Below are 17,233 nucleotides of genomic sequence, written 5' to 3'. Positions count from 1 at the left end.
ATAGAACAATATTTGTCTGAGAATCATGTGATGGGTCACAAATGTACCAGAATTTTAGCACCATCAATCTGGGCTGAGACTACAATACTAGCAAGGCTTGGAAACCAGCAATGGATATAATCAAAAAGACAGCAAATACAACAATCTGATGGCCAAGATGGGCAGTGTAACTATTCCTGTCCCACCAAAGATGCTGCTAAATGATGCACGTTCTCTGGCATGGACCATGCGGAAAACAGATCGCCGGGGGGAAGTGTGCTGAGTGCCCCCAGAACCTCAGTTCATCAGCACACATAACAACACTTTTTTTCTGACAAGTCTTTTATCATGTAAATATTGTACCTGCTTGGAACTATGAATTGGCATAACACTGTTTGGTCAATGAATATTCCAGGAGAAACTCAAGAATTGTATTGCATACCTTTACAGGGAGGAGATGTATCATGCAGCATGACAAAATTTGACAAGCTACACCATCAGAGATGCTGTTAGCTGAGTGTTGTGCATTTTTGTAGAGATGTTGTGCTGAGCATGTTGTGTCAAACTTTACTAGTGCCATGCATCACATCATTTCAGTGGAAAATAGGAGAATGAAGAAGCCCTGCCTTGGTATGTGACAGGGCACAATTTACTCACCAGAGCATTGAATTCAACTCCCAGGAACTATTTAAACCACATTTACAGCTGGCCAATCATTTTTACTCTATACATGAGATTTGATTGATGGCATTATCTGCGGGGCAGCCACTTCTGCACGTAGGATGGCCACAGGATGTCGAACATCAAAATTTTTATTTCTCTTTGACAAACCAGCACTGGAGGCTACATCTAAGACTGTCATCAATCAGAGTAACATGCAACTGAGTGGAGATGTAGTTTCAGTTCTGCTCCCACCACTGCCTGAAGCAGCTGAAATAGTATGTTGTGCTCTGATGAGTACTAAACCTATGAAACCAAACATTACCAGCAGAGATAGGGCAGCCATTTGGGACCTGAGAGCATGCCCTGAGCTTGTTGTCTTATCTGCTGACAAATGCAATGCTTCTATTGTTCCCTCCCACAAGGACTACACTAAGAAGGTGCAGACCTTGCTAGATGATGACTCCTATAGGAATATCAACACTGCCCCCACAAGAAGGTGGAGAACAATACCAAGGTACTTCTCAAGGACTCAGATTTAAGAGAAGAAAACATCAAGAAATTGTTAGCACTAGGACCTGTACTGCAAAGACTTGATTCTCTACGATCCCCAGAGATGGGGTGACGCTATGTTCCACTGTCAGAAACTTCAGGGCCCCTAAATATTGGCCTTATATGGGTAAATGCCCACACCACATCCACAACTGTGTGTATTTGTGAAACACCATAGCAACTTCAGGCTGAAGGACTCAGATATCATGGTGAGATTTGATGTTGTTTCACTGGAACTCACTGGTCAGGGATTTGACAGGATGGGCACAGAACGTTTTTGGCCTCCACATATTTTCTGTTTAATGGAGAATGCCAAGAACAAACAGAGGAATGGGCAGCTGACATATATGTGGTTGTGAATTTGTATATGGATAGTTCGAGGAAGAGGCTCTAACATCACCCAGATCGAAACTCACTATCTTTTTCCAGTATGCAGATGACATGTTTATCATCTGGTCCACTGAAGAGCCAAACATGTTGCCTTGCACATCGTCACTTAAGAAGTAACACCGTCTATGTTACAATTTTTTTGAAACTAAGCTATTATTGCCATCACTGTCCAAGTGATGCTGGAATTTCTACCTCTCCATACAGTAAGGCTGGAAATTCATAGTAAACACTGCATATATCACCTAAATTGTAAAGGAAACAATGACAGCACTGCCTGTGTCACATAAAATTATAGTTTTACCAAGTAACTTTAAATTTGTGATAAAATACATTAAAACCAACAACAAAGACTATAAAAATATGAAAATGGAGGTCTACTAAAATTTTCACAAGTTTTATGCAGTTTTTTGTCTCTCCTGAAAACTTTCAGAAGTATCACATAGACAAAGCTTTTTCTTAAGGGACAGTATATGATTTCCATACATCCCAATATCAAGTTCACTGTGTGTACTGGGCTACCGTTCTTGGATGTCATGGTCAAGAAAAGAGTTGGTGGCACCCTGGACTATGGTATGTCTTGGAAGAAAATGAAAATGCACACTGACCTGTATTTGAATACAGACAGCTGGCACCATCCTGCACAGATGAATGGGATAATTAAAACACTAGTACAAAGCACACATACCATCTCAGACACAGAGTCTTCTCTGGGAACTGGATCACCTCAGAACAGTGTTCCAAATTTTTTTTTTTTTTTTTTTTTTTTTTTTTTTTTTTTTTTTTTTTTTTTTTTTTTTCCCCCAGAATGGCAGTGGTTCCCAAGCCTTACTGAGATTGCAGCATCAGTCTCAGTTGATGAGATTTGCCTGGTGTGGATTACAATGGCCTGTCTAATGACACTATCCCAATATTTTGAAGTTTGTGCTAAAAGCTTGGTACATTTGTATTCCATCAAATGATGCTGTTCGAGCATGGCAAGACATATATTGGACAAATAACCTATCATTAACTAATGTAACTTTCATTACAACAGGTTGATATAGAAATTTCATGGAGTGTGTTGTAAAGTTCCATGAAATATAAACAAAGAGATTATTTGTTTACCTGTACTATATTTGAAGTATTAAACAAGAATTATCAATACTGATAAACACATTATAGTGATTGACAGTCAATATCAACAATCATAGCATTATAGTTCTATCTGTTGTTTGATTGATTTGTACTTATAAAACCTCACTGTAAGCAATTTGACCTCTAGTGAAACTGGACCATGCGGCATACTTCCTGTGAGGGAAGTTATTGATTATTTCACTGGCATCAATAGATCACTTTGGATACTGTGGAGGCTAAGTTCACTAACTTTGTCTTGGGGTCACAGAATACCACAGATAGTTTTTTATAAGTATGAGTTTCAAAAATAAGGTATCAGTTGAATAAAAAGCACCAGGAATAGTTGAAAACAGATAAAATTTTGAGCATTAATCTGGAATGCTGCCGCTGTGATTGAATTCTCTGTTACGAATGGCATAGTTAATCAACTATGGAGGTTAATGAGGCCATTTCTTTTTTCAGAGCTTTTTTGGTCTGAGAATTAAGTGGATAAAACCTCCTCATAATCAGTTTGAAGCATTACTATGGCATTGTGAATCTCATCATTGGAAGCAGAATTTATAAATCTTGGGGAAATAATTTTGAAGAAATATTTAACATTATGTATACCCCCAAGATTTGCTCTTTCACTTGGGTAGAATGATGTCCAAACAGCCATTAAAATGTCCCATTTCTTTTCCAAAGATGTAGCCACTAACATTACTTCTTAAAAATTTTGTAAATAGCAAGATAAATTATCAGCTGCTTCTGAATAAGAGAACGTGTTTTATGAAGCTCTACATTTTCCATCAGCATAATTTGAGATGCTAAATTGCAAAGCTTTAATTGCAGCACTATCTGAAATATGAATCCACATTTCTCTAAATGGTTTTTCAAAACAACTGCTTGTTGCCTTTCTTCTCTTTACTTAGATGCCACTATTAATTTTTTATGGAACTTAATAGACACAAGCATAATGAAGGGCTTTTAAAGACTGGTATGTCAAAGATGAACCTGTTGGGCCAATTATTTCTAAGATGCCATCTTTTAATTCTATGACTGACGAAAAAATACATTTCTACTGTGTTGTAAAAGGACCTCACTTCTTGAATTCCACATGTAGCATCGTTAAGTGCTAGACTTAATGTGTGCACTGCACAATGCACATATTGTTTCAGGATGATGATGATTAAAACCCTTGTCCAGCCATCTTGATTTAGGTTTTCTGCGATTTCCCTAAATTGCTTCAGGCAAATGCTGGGATGGTTCCTTTGAAAGAGGATAGCTGACTTCCTTCCCCATCCTTCCCTGATCCAATGGGATCAATGACCTTGCTGTTTGGTCCCCTCCCCCAGGACAACCAACAAACATATTTTGCTGTCTTTTGTCTTTGTTGAATTCTCGTACTGACAGCTTTGTGAATTCCTGACATATTGTCATAACCTTGACCACAGCAGTTGGTTAATAAGTCCCTTTTCATCTCTTGCACATAGTATTCCCTTTTCTGTTTCTAAAGCACTTTGATCTTTTATTTCATGAAAACTTAAAAAGAGCTTTCATGTATCTTTGTGTCACAAGGCTTTCCACTGCAACATATCTCAATATCTGAGTTAAGTGATATCTTTATGTAATGTTCTATGTTGCTTGTGTAATAATAGAAAATAATGAGGCAGCATTGATGTCATTAACAATTTCTTTTTCAACTGCATGAGATAGGACATTCTGAATTGAAGGACTAATGTATTTTTGTGAATAGGCCTATTTTGGTTTATTTATTAGATGGCTTATTACTGGATTGTACTTTGTAAGAAGTTTGATGGTTGCTTTTTCTCCCTGTCCCCAAAAAGCTATATTATTGGATTCCAACATTATTGTTGTATTCACAATAAGCTCAAGCACCTATTTTCACATCATCTCATTTTTCCTCAGGGATGTTGCCAAGGTGTACTCACAACTTCATTATCAACTTCATTATTCCAGTTTCCAGACACCATTGTCACAATGTGCACACAGGAACAACATGCTATGCCCTGGCTTTTGACAGTGACAAATTCTCTTCTTCCAGGTGACTAATGACACTACTGCATACAGTCTGTTGCCAATGAAGCATGACTCATGAATAAAATGGCTGGCAAGATGTTTTGGGCACAGTATATTACCCTAAATTATGTACTGTATCATTGATTACCTTAGAATGAATCAAATTCTTACAGATATACAAAAATGCATCAGAATCTCAGAATATTGCTTGCACATTCATGATAATCTAACATGCAATGCTACTGTAAGTGAATGCCAGCCCAGAATGATGCTCCAATTTGGAAGAAGTGACTTTATAAAGAAGATAAGTACTTTTGTTTCTTCAGATGGGTTCATATTTACCTCTTGTGAAACAACAATATTGTGAAAAGGATAGATCGCTACTCACCATAAAGATGACACATTCTGCTGCAGACAGGTAAAGGGAAAAGACTGTCCATACAAACTTCCAGCCAAAACCTTCTTCAGAAAAGAAAAATGCACACACATTCACACAAGTAAACTCATCCCACACTCACATGACTGCTATCTCCAGTTGCTCCAGAAAGAATGCGACTGAAATGCTTTGAATGGGAGAGACATTCTGGAGTGGGGCAGGGAATGGGAAAGGATACCAGGGTATGGGTGGATGGAGAGGAATCAGCCCTGTTAGAACATGCAGGGGTTAGAGGTGGCAGTACAAGGCTGTCAGGTGCAGCAACAGGGCGCTGCCAACAAGAGAGAGTGCGAAAAATGGGGAGCAGAAAGAAGAGAAGCAGAGAAGGGGAAGAGAGTGTTTGATGCATCAGCAGAGAACAGTGCACAATGTGCGTGAGGGGATGTGAAATGTGTTGAGGTGACAGAATGGGGTGGTGGGGAGTCATAAACAGCTGGGTGGAGTGTGTGGGGACAGTATGTTACCATAGGTTCAGGCCAGGATGATTTCCAAAGTGGTAAAGTGGAGAATGTGTTGTAAGGGTAACTCTCATGTATACAGTTCAGAAAAGTTGGTGATGGAAGGGAAGACCCAGATGGCCTAGGTTGTGAAGCAGCCATTGAAATCAAGAATGTTATGTTCAGCTGCATGTTGGCCACAGGGTGACCCAGTTTCCTCTTGGAAACAGTTTGTCAGTGGCCATTCATCCTAGTAGACAGCTTGTTGGTAGTCACAGCAACTTTAAAAGCTGTGCAACAATTGCAGCAGAGCTGGTATATGACATGGCTGCTTTCACGGGTGGCCCAGTCTCTGATATGGTAGGATGCTGATGTTCCACCAGACACTGCTGAGTCATCTTTGCTCACCACATTTATCAAAAACTGCCATAAATTCAAGAACATTGACATTAATAATTTCTGTTTAGAGCAGCATCTAGAAGCATGTGCAACAGAAGTAGAGTTCCATGACAGATCCTATATAATAATAACTATTTACCGAGCACCTGCAGGAAATTATAATCTATTCTTAGATCATCTAGAAGCTCTTTTAGGTTATTTAACAGGAAGAAACAAAGAAATTTTGATTGCTGGTGACTTTAATACAGATTTTCTAATGCAATCTTCCAGTAAACATTCACTGCAGTTAGTAATGTTGTCTAACTCACACTGTAAACTTTCCAACTAGGATCACTAAATCCTCAAGGACAGCCATTGATAACATTTTTATAGACAAATCAAAGGAACAAAATCATATCATAAAACCTGTTATAAATGGACTATCAGATCATGACATGCAGCTCCTTGTTTTAGATGTAAATTCTAAGCAGATTATCAAGACTGCTAAATCTGAGTACAGGAGAGTAGTCAATCAACCAAAAATTGAGTGTTTTAGAAAACTGCTCAAAGATATGAACTGGAAAGATGTTTATAGTGCTCATGACATGAATGAAAAATATAACACATTCATGAACAATGTCATTACCATGTTTGAAAACTGTTTTCCTCTAAAAGTTACTCAAATTAAACAGAAGTCTATAATAAAACCATGGATTACACAAGGAATGGGACTTTCAGGATCAGTAAATAATGCCCTTGAATATCTGAAACTAGCCTTCACAAATAGCTTCAAGTACATGAATATATCACTCACTTCACCAAGAGAAATAACTTCCATAATAAAATCTTTAAAAACAAAGCATTCTAGTGGGTACGATGAAATATCAACAAAGTTAATTAAGGCATGTTCTTGTGAGTTTAGTACAATTCTAAGTTACTTGTGTAACCAGTCAATTATAACTGCGACATTTCCTGACTGGCTAAAATATGCAGATATTAAGCCTCTACTCAAGAAAGGGGATAAAGAGATACCATCAAACTACAGACCGATTTCACTTTTGCCAGCATTCTCAAAAATTTTAGAAAAAGTAATGTACAGGCAGCTGCTCAACCATCTGACCACAAATAACATATTATCAAGAACACAGTTTGGATTTCTGAAGGGTTCTGATATCGAGAAGGCTATTTACACCTACAGTGAAAATGTACTTAATTCATTAAATAACAAATTACAAGCAGCAGGTATTTTCTGTGATTTGTCAAAGGCATTTGATTGTGTGAACCACAACATCCTTTTAAGTAAATTAGAATTCTATGGTGTCACGGGCAGTGCTGCAAAATGGTTCAAGTCATACCTCACTAACAGGAAACAAAGGGTGTCAGTGCAAGGGACTACTGAATTAAGTCATCAGTCATCATCAGAATGGGAAGAAATTACATGTGGTGTCCCACAAGGATCCATCTTAGGGCCATTGCTTTTTCTTGTGTACATTAATGATCTATCAGTTACACTACCAGAAGCAGAGTTCGTTTTGTTTGCAGATGACACAAGTATTGCAATAAATAGTATGTCAAGTGTAGTTCTAGAAAGATCTGCTAATGATATTTTCATGGATATTAATAAATGGTTTAAAGCCAACTCACTGACATTAAACTTCGAAAAGACTCACTATATGCAATTCAGAACCTGTAAGAGGTTTCCACCCAGCATATGCATAAAATACGAAGAAGAGCAGATAGAAGAGGTTGACAGTCTTAAATTCCTGAGATTACAACTTGATAATAAATTCAGTTGGGAAGAGCACACCACAGAACTGCAGAAACGCCTTAACAAATCTGTATTTGCAATTTGAGTGTTAGCAGACATAGGCGACATAAAAATGAAAAAGCTTGCATACTTTGCCTACTTTCATTCCATAATGTCATATGGTATAATATTTTGGGGTAAGTCTTCAAGTCAAACAAAAGTTTTCAGAGTCCAAAAGCGTGTAATACGTATTATTTGTGGTGTAAATTCACGGACGTCCTGTAGAAACCTCTTCAAAGAACTGGGTATACTAACTACTGCCTCTCAGTATATTTACTCATTAATGAAATTTGTCCTAAATAATATATCTCTTTTTCCAACAAACAGCTCAGTTCATACATACAATACCAGGAACAAAAATGATCTGCACAAGGACTTAAAAGCACTTACTTTAGTTCAAAAAGGGGTCCTCTACTCAGGAACACACATCTTCAATATTTTGCCAGTAAACATAAAAAATTTAGTTACAAATAAAGATCAGTTTAAAAGGAGCCTGAAAGACTTACTAGTGGACACTCCTACTACATTGACGAATTTTTTAATAGAAACAAATGATGTATTGTATATATTCATACTATTAGTATTGCTATTTCAGCTTAAAAAAAATTGACATGTTCCACATCCACGAGGATCTCCTCAGCACGGATCTATGGAATGAAAAACTAATCTAATCTAATGTAATCTAACCAGACCCCAGCTATCCTGCCCCCTTCCCTGCCCCACTCCACCCTTTTGCTCCCATTCAAAGTGGATCATTGCACTCTGTGCAGACTGACCAGAGATAGCGTCCATGTGTGTATGAGGTGTGCTTGCTTGTGTCAATGTGTAAACATTTCTGTTTTTCTGAGAAGGCTCTGCCTGAAAGCTTATGTGTAACACTCTTCCCACCATGCCTGTCTGTGACTCAACGTGTTATCTTTACAATGAGTAGCAATCTAGCCTTTTCATAATATTGTTGTTATTCCAACCTGGACTTTCTCTTGTGTAAGAACAAAATTTCTGAAAGTGGGAAACTGACATACTCTGCATCTCATGCTCTACAGTTAGGGAGCTGTGTAACAAAGCAGTTGGTAGTATTTTGAACATTATAATGGTGTCTGTTGTAGTCATTTTGTCCTCATACATTGCATTTTGTTATGAAGATAGTGTTTTATAGTTTTATAAATTGTTTGATAACAATTTTATTATGAGTCACAGATCACAATGTATTATTCTCCAACTCATCATGTAGACTTCTGCTGATTGGTTACTTATGATGATTGTTTTCAACAAAGTTACCTTCTGTGCTGATTCTCTCATAGACATTGTGTCTGGTTCCTGAAAATAAAAGTATGCTGTGATGTTGAACTCAACTGGATGAAACTATGATTCTTTTCCACAAATGAAAATAGAAAAAAGAGCACAGTGAACAGTTTTATATGATATTTCATGATAAATACATTATTATTATTGTTATTATTATTATTATTATTATTATTATTATTATTATTAGTAGTAGTAGTAGCAGCAGCAGCAGGTAGTAGTAGAAGCAGAAGTTGTTGTTGTTTCTTTTGTAATTTGGAATTCAAAATTAATAGCTTTCGGTCACCAGTAGTAACTTATTCATCTTCTATTTTCTAGAAACTGAGATCACTGCAATATAGCCACCACATTTCAGTGGACTAGTGGCAAAAAAGGTTGCCACTGTCACCACATGTGATCTCTCTTCTACTTGTATCTATCACATCATTTCATCTATCCTCAGAAATAATGTGTAATTTTTTGGCATACAGTCTGACCACTGGCTGATTGTTGGAGTGACTAATCAGAGAGAGAGAGAGAGAGAGAGAGAGAGAGAGAGAGAGAGAGAGAGAGAGAGAGAGACCCTAACTCAACAATAAAATCATAATTCTTAAGATAAAGAATATGCACAAGCTGTCAGTACTGTAGGCAGAAGCAAAGTGTAGAAGGAATGCTTTGTCACTCAAACAGTGTGTGTCAGTGTATAGTGGAGAATGCAGTATTAAACTAACAATTACATTGGTCAAGATTATTCATTCTCTAATATCTTAACAATTTTGTCCAAAAAATAATAGTGCAACTAATGTCTTGACTGGCTGCTCACCTCTGAACAGATTATGCTCCAGATGATATCCTTTGATGTTGGCATTCCCTCCATATGGCAATGAATACCTCTGATAACAATTGCTTGCTTCTGTTTATCAGTTAAGTGAGTTTGAAGTTCCTGACTTTCAAATTCAGTTTCGAATGGAAAGTCTCTGCTGTAAATAGGATGAATATTGTTTGGAACATGTTTGATAGCCATTTGCTTATAAAGATTTGATGTGATGCAATAGATAAGAAACTATATTTTACCTGGAGCTATCTGTTTAGGGAGCTGCCTAGCATGCAAGAACTTGGTGGCAGCTTACACTGCCATGGTCAACATATTTCAACACACACTGAATAAAGTTACCAATATTCCTTTTGCAGTATACATCCGCAGCAAATTTGAAATATAGAATATTAAATTGAGAAATCTTATGCTTTACTTATTTATCAATATTAGATTACACTGCAAGTAACAGCAAACTGTACTTACCTGAATTGTCACAAAAAAGTAGTAACTCGCCATGTATGTTTGACCTCAAAATAGAATGTGTCAGTGTTTGAGATGTACAAAAAACTAACCAACAACTTATCTGATGCCATGCAGAACTAAATCAAATTGTTTATTTACACAGCAAAACAAGAAAATTGTAGAGCCTGATGCATAAAAAAAAAAAAAAAAAAAAAACGCAGGTTTCTTAACTTTGAGTATTCTTTTAGTGACAGATTTGCAACATAAATTTATACTACTCAACCTGTTCATTGATTGTGTAATTATTCTAATTTTGTTTACCAGTTATTGTACCCAGTAACATGCAGCTAAACAGAGACGACTTGCTGAACTATAACAATAAAGAGCTTTTCATTTGTCTTCAATCAGTTTCAACAGTTAGCTGACACAACATTTAATGATATTTATGAAAAACCTACATTCAGAGTATCTAGGGATTTACCCAGTATGTCATCAGTGACTGGACAGAAATTAATTTTTGTGTTGCCCACTGAGTCATATTCAGATACCGATGGAGCACTAACATGGTAACAATATGCTCCAATGTACCTCAATAATTGTGAGTAAGTATTCTGATAGCCTAAAAGACATTGTTAGTTTTAAACAATAGGTAAATTAATTTAGAACAAACTGCATGAACTTTGGTGCACTTTGTAGCACCACATGAATGTTTCAGCTCACTGAGCCATGTTATTTTAATTATAACCTAGACTGCCATCAGCACATCTGAACACAATTCCAAGTTGCACTTTACCTTCTTACATCATGTACAGAAATGCAAATGAGGCTGTAAGGGAGATCCTCTTGTTATTTTGGTGTTGCTTCAGCTTGGCACCCCACCACACCTCACCTCTGAAGTCTGTACAATTTGGGCTGTGCTTAACAATGGAAGAAGTTTGGATCAACTCAAGAAATGGATTACCTTCCTTTTGATAGTGTAATTTGAGTTGACAAAATTGTGGGAAATGTTACAAAAACTTTTATTGTCCAGTGATTTACAGGTGCAGTGCTTCATTATCTGGTTAAGTTTACTCAATATTCCACTAAACAATTTAAATGTTTTGTTGATGTATTAAATAATCTGAATGATTCACATGTAAGATGATCCACTAAATATGTAAATTTAATTTTTCAACTTCAGGGAGGTTGTTTCATGTGTTTGTTGCAACTACTTATATCAGCCATAGTGTGGGATGTCTGCATTAAACAACAGAGCAGTGAGGGAGTAGTTTACAGTTGGAGTAGTGTGCTACTGTAAGAGTTTAGCTCTCACTGTAGGGCCATAATAATTTATGTTAGACACCTTTTGTTTCTTTTCTTTCTCTTTCTTTTTTAACAGAAAGAAAAAGACAGTTGGAAATTGCCAAGACAAAATTCAGTGATAAAATCATGAGAAAAGCTCTGCATTAATACTGCTAGTATGGTATTGCATCAACATTTGATAATAATCAACATTTTACTTGAGGGTGACCAATTTCATTCATTACTGTCACTATTTTTTTCAGGTATCAGAGCCATCTTACATCAGTGGAGTAGCAGCAGAAGCAGTTACCAGTGAATTTCTAGGTTGCTGTCACTTTCATCATAACTGTCACCAGAAGCGACTGTCTGTCCTGTCTGCCCCCTTAGCTAAGTGGTCAGCACAACTGACTGCCACGCAGTGAGCCTGGATTTGATTGGATTAGATTGATTGGGTCGCAGATTTTTTTTCCACTCAGGGACTGTGTATTGTGTTGCCCTCATCACTTCATCATCATAGACACACGAGTCATCCAATGTGGCATCAACTGGAGAGACTTGCAACTCAGTGGCAGAAGTTTCCTGGTCTGGACTCTGGCCATCAATGCCATATGATCATTTTGTTTCACTGTCTTTCCTCGCTCATGTTGAATTATGGGGAAAGTTAACTACACATTCTTGAGAATGAGGAACCAGTAAAATATCACTGTTATGAAACATGCATCAGTGCTGTACATGGCTACCTTTAACTGTGAATTTAGTATTATTATTATTGTTGTTGTTGTTGTTGTTGTCATCATCATCATCATCCACTTTTACCATATAGCTAGTCTAAAATAGCAGACAATTCCAGAATCAGTTTTGACAATGTGTATCTTAAGCTTCAAGTATCTTCTGTGCTGGAGGAAACTTTTCTAAAGAATTTAACAGTGTAACTATTTGATTTTTCTTGTGTTTTGTTCGCAGTTGTTGTGAGACAGTGTTGATCCTTCTCCATACTGTTTGAAATATCTACCAAAAAATGAAGGTATGAAATATCTGTGACTGGGTTCATTTGATTCTCATAAGTTAGATACTGCATTTAAAACAGATTTTCTTCTATGTTTGGAAAACACATATCACAATAAACATATATATGCACTGTCATTCATTTTACAATGTAATTTATGTGAAACTATACACAAGAAATTGTATTAAACACTAATGTAAAGCTACAACATTTGACTTTAAATCACAGTTAACTTTTTCAGTCTCTTGTGTTAACTCAGTAGAAAGACACCAGGGTAATGAAATGGTGGCAGCTGACTTATTCCCCTGAGTCAGAACACAGATAAACAAGATCACATTTATAGTCACTTGTTTCCACTAGAGGATGATGAATGCGAAGGAGGTGGTTTTCCAAGTGACAATCCAAGGCTGTGATGATGCCAACAAGTTGGCACCTTCCTTAGCTGACTCTCATTCACAAGTGTTGTGTGTCTGTACAAAAGAAAGACATAACTTTTACTTTTGACTTAAAAGTGTATAATACACAGTTTCTACTATTTCATGAATAGCAATTACGAGGGCTATCCACAAAGTACATTACGTTTTGGAATTAAAAATAAATAAAGTATTGGAATTTTTTTTTATTATATACAGATGAAAGCCACACTTAAATACTACTTTTCTACATAGTTGCCATTTAAATTAAGGCACTTATCGTAGTGATGGACGAGCTTGGAAATTCCTTCGTCGTAAAATTTGGCCGCCTGCGCCTTCAACCACGTGGTTACCTCTTCTTGAAGCTGTGCGTAGTCATCAAAACGCTGCATAGCCAACCACTTCTTCATTGCTGGGAATAAGTGGAAGTCGCTCAGTGCCAGGTCGGGACTGTATGGCAGATGAGGAAACAACTCCCACTTAAAAGATTCGAGAACTTCACGAGTGGCATTTGCCGTGTGGGCCCGGGCGTTGTCGTGAATCAGCTTACGAGAAAGATGGCGACTCATTACTCGATCGCATCGTTACTGGTGATGTAACATGGGTTAAGCATGTGAACTGCATGACAAAATTGCAGTCAATGCAGTGGGGGCACACAAATTCCCCCCAAATACCCAAGAAATGCATGCAGACAATGTCGGCAAGGAAGGTGATGGCGACTGTCTTTTGGGACAGAAAAGGTGTGATTTTTATGGATTTCCTGGAAAGAGGCACTACAATAAACTCTCAAAGGTATTGCCAAACTCTGCACAACCTCAGAAGAGCAATACAAAACAAGTGCAGGGGTAAGTTGGGCTCAAAGATGTTGCTGATTCACGACAACGTCTGGGTCCACACGGCAAATGCCACTCGTGAAGTTCTCGAATCTTTTAAGTGGGAGTTGTTTCCTCATCTGCCGTACAGTCCTAACCTGGCACTGAGCGACTTCCACTTATTCCCAGCAATGAAGAAGTGGTTGGCTATGCAGCGTTTTGATGACGACACACAGCTTCAAGAAGAGGTAACCACGTGGTTGAAGGCACAGGCGGCCGAATTTTATGACGAAGGAATTTCCAAGCTCGTCCATCGCTATGATAAGTGCCTTAATTTAAATGGCAACTATGTAGAAAAGTAGTATTTAAGTGTGGCTTTCATCTGTATATAATAAAAAAAAATTCCAATACTTTATTTATTTTTAATTCCAAAACGTAATGTACTTTGTGGATAGCTCTCGTATTTCTTGCAAGTAAGTCATGTTATGGAAATACCTAGGATAAAAAATAAATGAGTATGTGAAATGTGGCTTTGACATAGGATCAGCCATGGTTAAAATGATTGGCACCAACTAATATCAAAAATCTACTTACAAAATTTCATTTCAAGAACCATTTTTCACTGAGGAATCTAGGAATATCCTGCACCCCCTACATATCACTTCCACACTGACTGAAAATAAAATAATGTTAGGTACAACTCAAGAATAGAGGCACAAGAAAACTTACTTCCCAGTAATGGGAAAAAATGAGAACACTCAGTTTATGGTACAGAATAAAGAAACTTTTACTACAGATATAAATTAAATAAAAAAGGAGATCAAGGATAACCTTGTTGGACACCTTGTCTCACTGTTGTCTCTTTCTTAATTCTGTTGATAGCTACAGTAATAGATATCAGAGTCAATAAGAAAAAGGCTAGGACAAGAAGAGGAGTCTGAAAAGGCTGACGTCTCTCTCCTTAATTTATTTAAAAAAAGTTCAGAACGTACAGTAAAAGCGGCACCAAAGAGCTCAAAATTTATGTTAAACAAATATATTGTATTCCATTTGCTCTTGATATAGTAGTCTTAGTACTTTCTGAAAAGGACCTGAACTATATGTAAAAAAAATTACTGATGCTTTGGATAGCAACAGAATGAAAATAAATGCCAAGACTAAAACAATGGTGAGAGATACACTGAACAGAGACATATGGGTGATCATTAAGATATAAAATAAAATGCTAATGAAAATGAGTGACTTCTGCTACTTAAGAAGTACAGTAACACATTACAAGAGTTGAAAGAGACTTCAAACTACAAAAATGAGCAATGGGGTTAATATGAGGCATCTCTAACAGAGCATCATGCAGAGGTCTCTTTAAGACACTCAGGATATTTATGTTACAAAGTAATATATATACTCACGGATGATGTCTGTAGCCAGCAACATGGAATTATTGCAGAAAAACTGTCACATTCACAAGCATAACACAAAACAGGGGAAAAATTTCCACCAAGCCTCTACAACTCTCTCAAAAGTCCATAGGGGAGTAACTGAGTCAGGGATAAAAGTGTGTAACAAGCTTCCCAGCAGTATAAAAAAAGGAAATTAATAACTTGTAGGTATTCAAAAGGAAACTGGAAACATTCCTCAGAGAACAAACTTATTATAAAATGAATGAGCTGCTACAGTAATAAGGCATTCTTTTGAGCAAAAATATAGGAAAGAAAATCTCTATGCCATGAAGGCAAAGTTGTGTACTCCTAGCATAAATTATATGATACATGATTACATGATAGGTTAACATGTATACTACCATTTATTCTACACTATTAAGTATTCACTTGAACTTACTTATCTGATGCAGATAAAATTTTTGTATTTAATTTGAAGCACAATGAAATATGTAAATTTCGTTATTTATTTGTGACATTGAGATAAATATTGTGTTCTTTCATTCATTCTGCTATTTTAAGCATTCACTTGGACATATAAAAGTAAAACGCAGGCTGTAATATTGTCTGTGTGTGACTTTTTGTGCACACTACTGTGCATGTTTCTTATTTATGACATAACTACACTACTGGCCATTAAAATTGCTACACCACGAAGATGATGTGCTACAGACATGAAATTCAACTGCCAGGAAGAAGATGCTATGATATGGAAATGATTAGCTTTTCAGAGCATTCACACAAGGTTGGCACCTACAACATGCTGACATGAGGAAAGTTTCCAACCAATTTCTCATACACAAACAGCAGTTGACTGGCGTTGCCTCGTGAAACATTGTTGTGATGCCTCGCGTAAGGAGGAGAAATGTGTACCATCATGTCTCCGACTTTGATAAAGGTCAGATTGTAGCCTATCGCGATTGTGGTTTATCGTATCACGACATTGCTACTCACATTGGTCGAGATATATGACTGCTAGGAGAATATGGAATCGGTGGGTTCAGGAGGGTAATACAGAATGCCGTGCTGGATCCCAACGGCCTTGTATCACTCACAGTCGAGATGACAGGCGTCTTATCCGCATGGCTGTAACGGATCGTGCAGCCACGTCTTGATCCCTGGGTCAACAGATGGGGGTGTTTGCAAGACAACAACCATCTGCATGAACCCATGGCTGCGGTTACCCTTGAAGCTGCATCACAGATGGGAGTGCCTGCGATGGTGTACTCAACGACAAACCTGGGTGCATGAATGGCAAAACGTCATTTTTTCTGATGAATCCAGGTTCTGTTTACAGCATCATGATGGTCGCATCCGTGTTTGGCGACATTGCGGTGAATGCGTATTGGAAGTGTGTATTCGTCATCACCATACTGGTGTATCACCCAGTGTGATGGTATGGGGTGCCATTGGTTACACATCTCGGTCACCTCTTGTTCGCATTGATGGCACTTTGAACAGTGGACATTACATTTCAGATGTGTTACGACCTGTGGCTCTACCCTACATTCGATCCCTGCAAAACCCTACATTTCAGCAGGATAATGCACGACCGCATGTTGCAGGTCCTGTACGGGCCTTTCTGGATACAGAAAAGTGTTTGACTGCTTCCCTGGCCAGCACATTCTCCAGATCTCTCACCAAATAATGTCTGGTCAATGGTGGCCGAGCAACTTGCTCATCACAATATGCCAGTCACTACTCTTGATGAACTGTGGTATCATGTTGAAGCTGCATGGGCAGCGTACCTGTGCACACCATCCAAGCTCTGTTTGACTAAATGCCTAGGCATATCAAGGCCGTTATTATGGCCAGAGGTGGTTGTTCTGGGTACTGATTTTTTTACAAACACTTAACATATTTCACACATATTCCATTGTTGTTGCTGTTGTTGTTGTGGTCATCTGTCTGAAGACTGGTTTCATGCAGCTCTATGGTACTCTATCTTGGG

General features: G+C 37.6%; 1 protein-coding gene across 1 annotated transcript in view; it reads right to left on the bottom strand.

The window, feature by feature from the left end:
* Window positions 1-12,502: 12,502 nt before the first annotated feature.
* LOC126263298 (uncharacterized) overlaps window positions 12,503-17,233 on the bottom strand; it is an 83,707-nt gene continuing 78,976 nt past the window's right edge. The window contains exon 3 of the mRNA XM_049960385.1: window positions 12,503-13,088. Within this exon, the coding sequence (XP_049816342.1) occupies window positions 12,962-13,088 (127 nt within the window). The 3' untranslated portion in view covers window positions 12,503-12,961. The remainder of the gene's footprint in view (window positions 13,089-17,233) is intronic.

The sequence above is a fragment of the Schistocerca nitens genome, chromosome 6 (genome assembly GCF_023898315.1).
Source record: "Schistocerca nitens isolate TAMUIC-IGC-003100 chromosome 6, iqSchNite1.1, whole genome shotgun sequence".
NCBI lineage: Eukaryota > Metazoa > Arthropoda > Insecta > Orthoptera > Acrididae > Schistocerca > Schistocerca nitens.
Note: the sequence above shows the minus strand (reverse complement) of the source record. Positions and strands in the feature narration are given on the sequence as shown.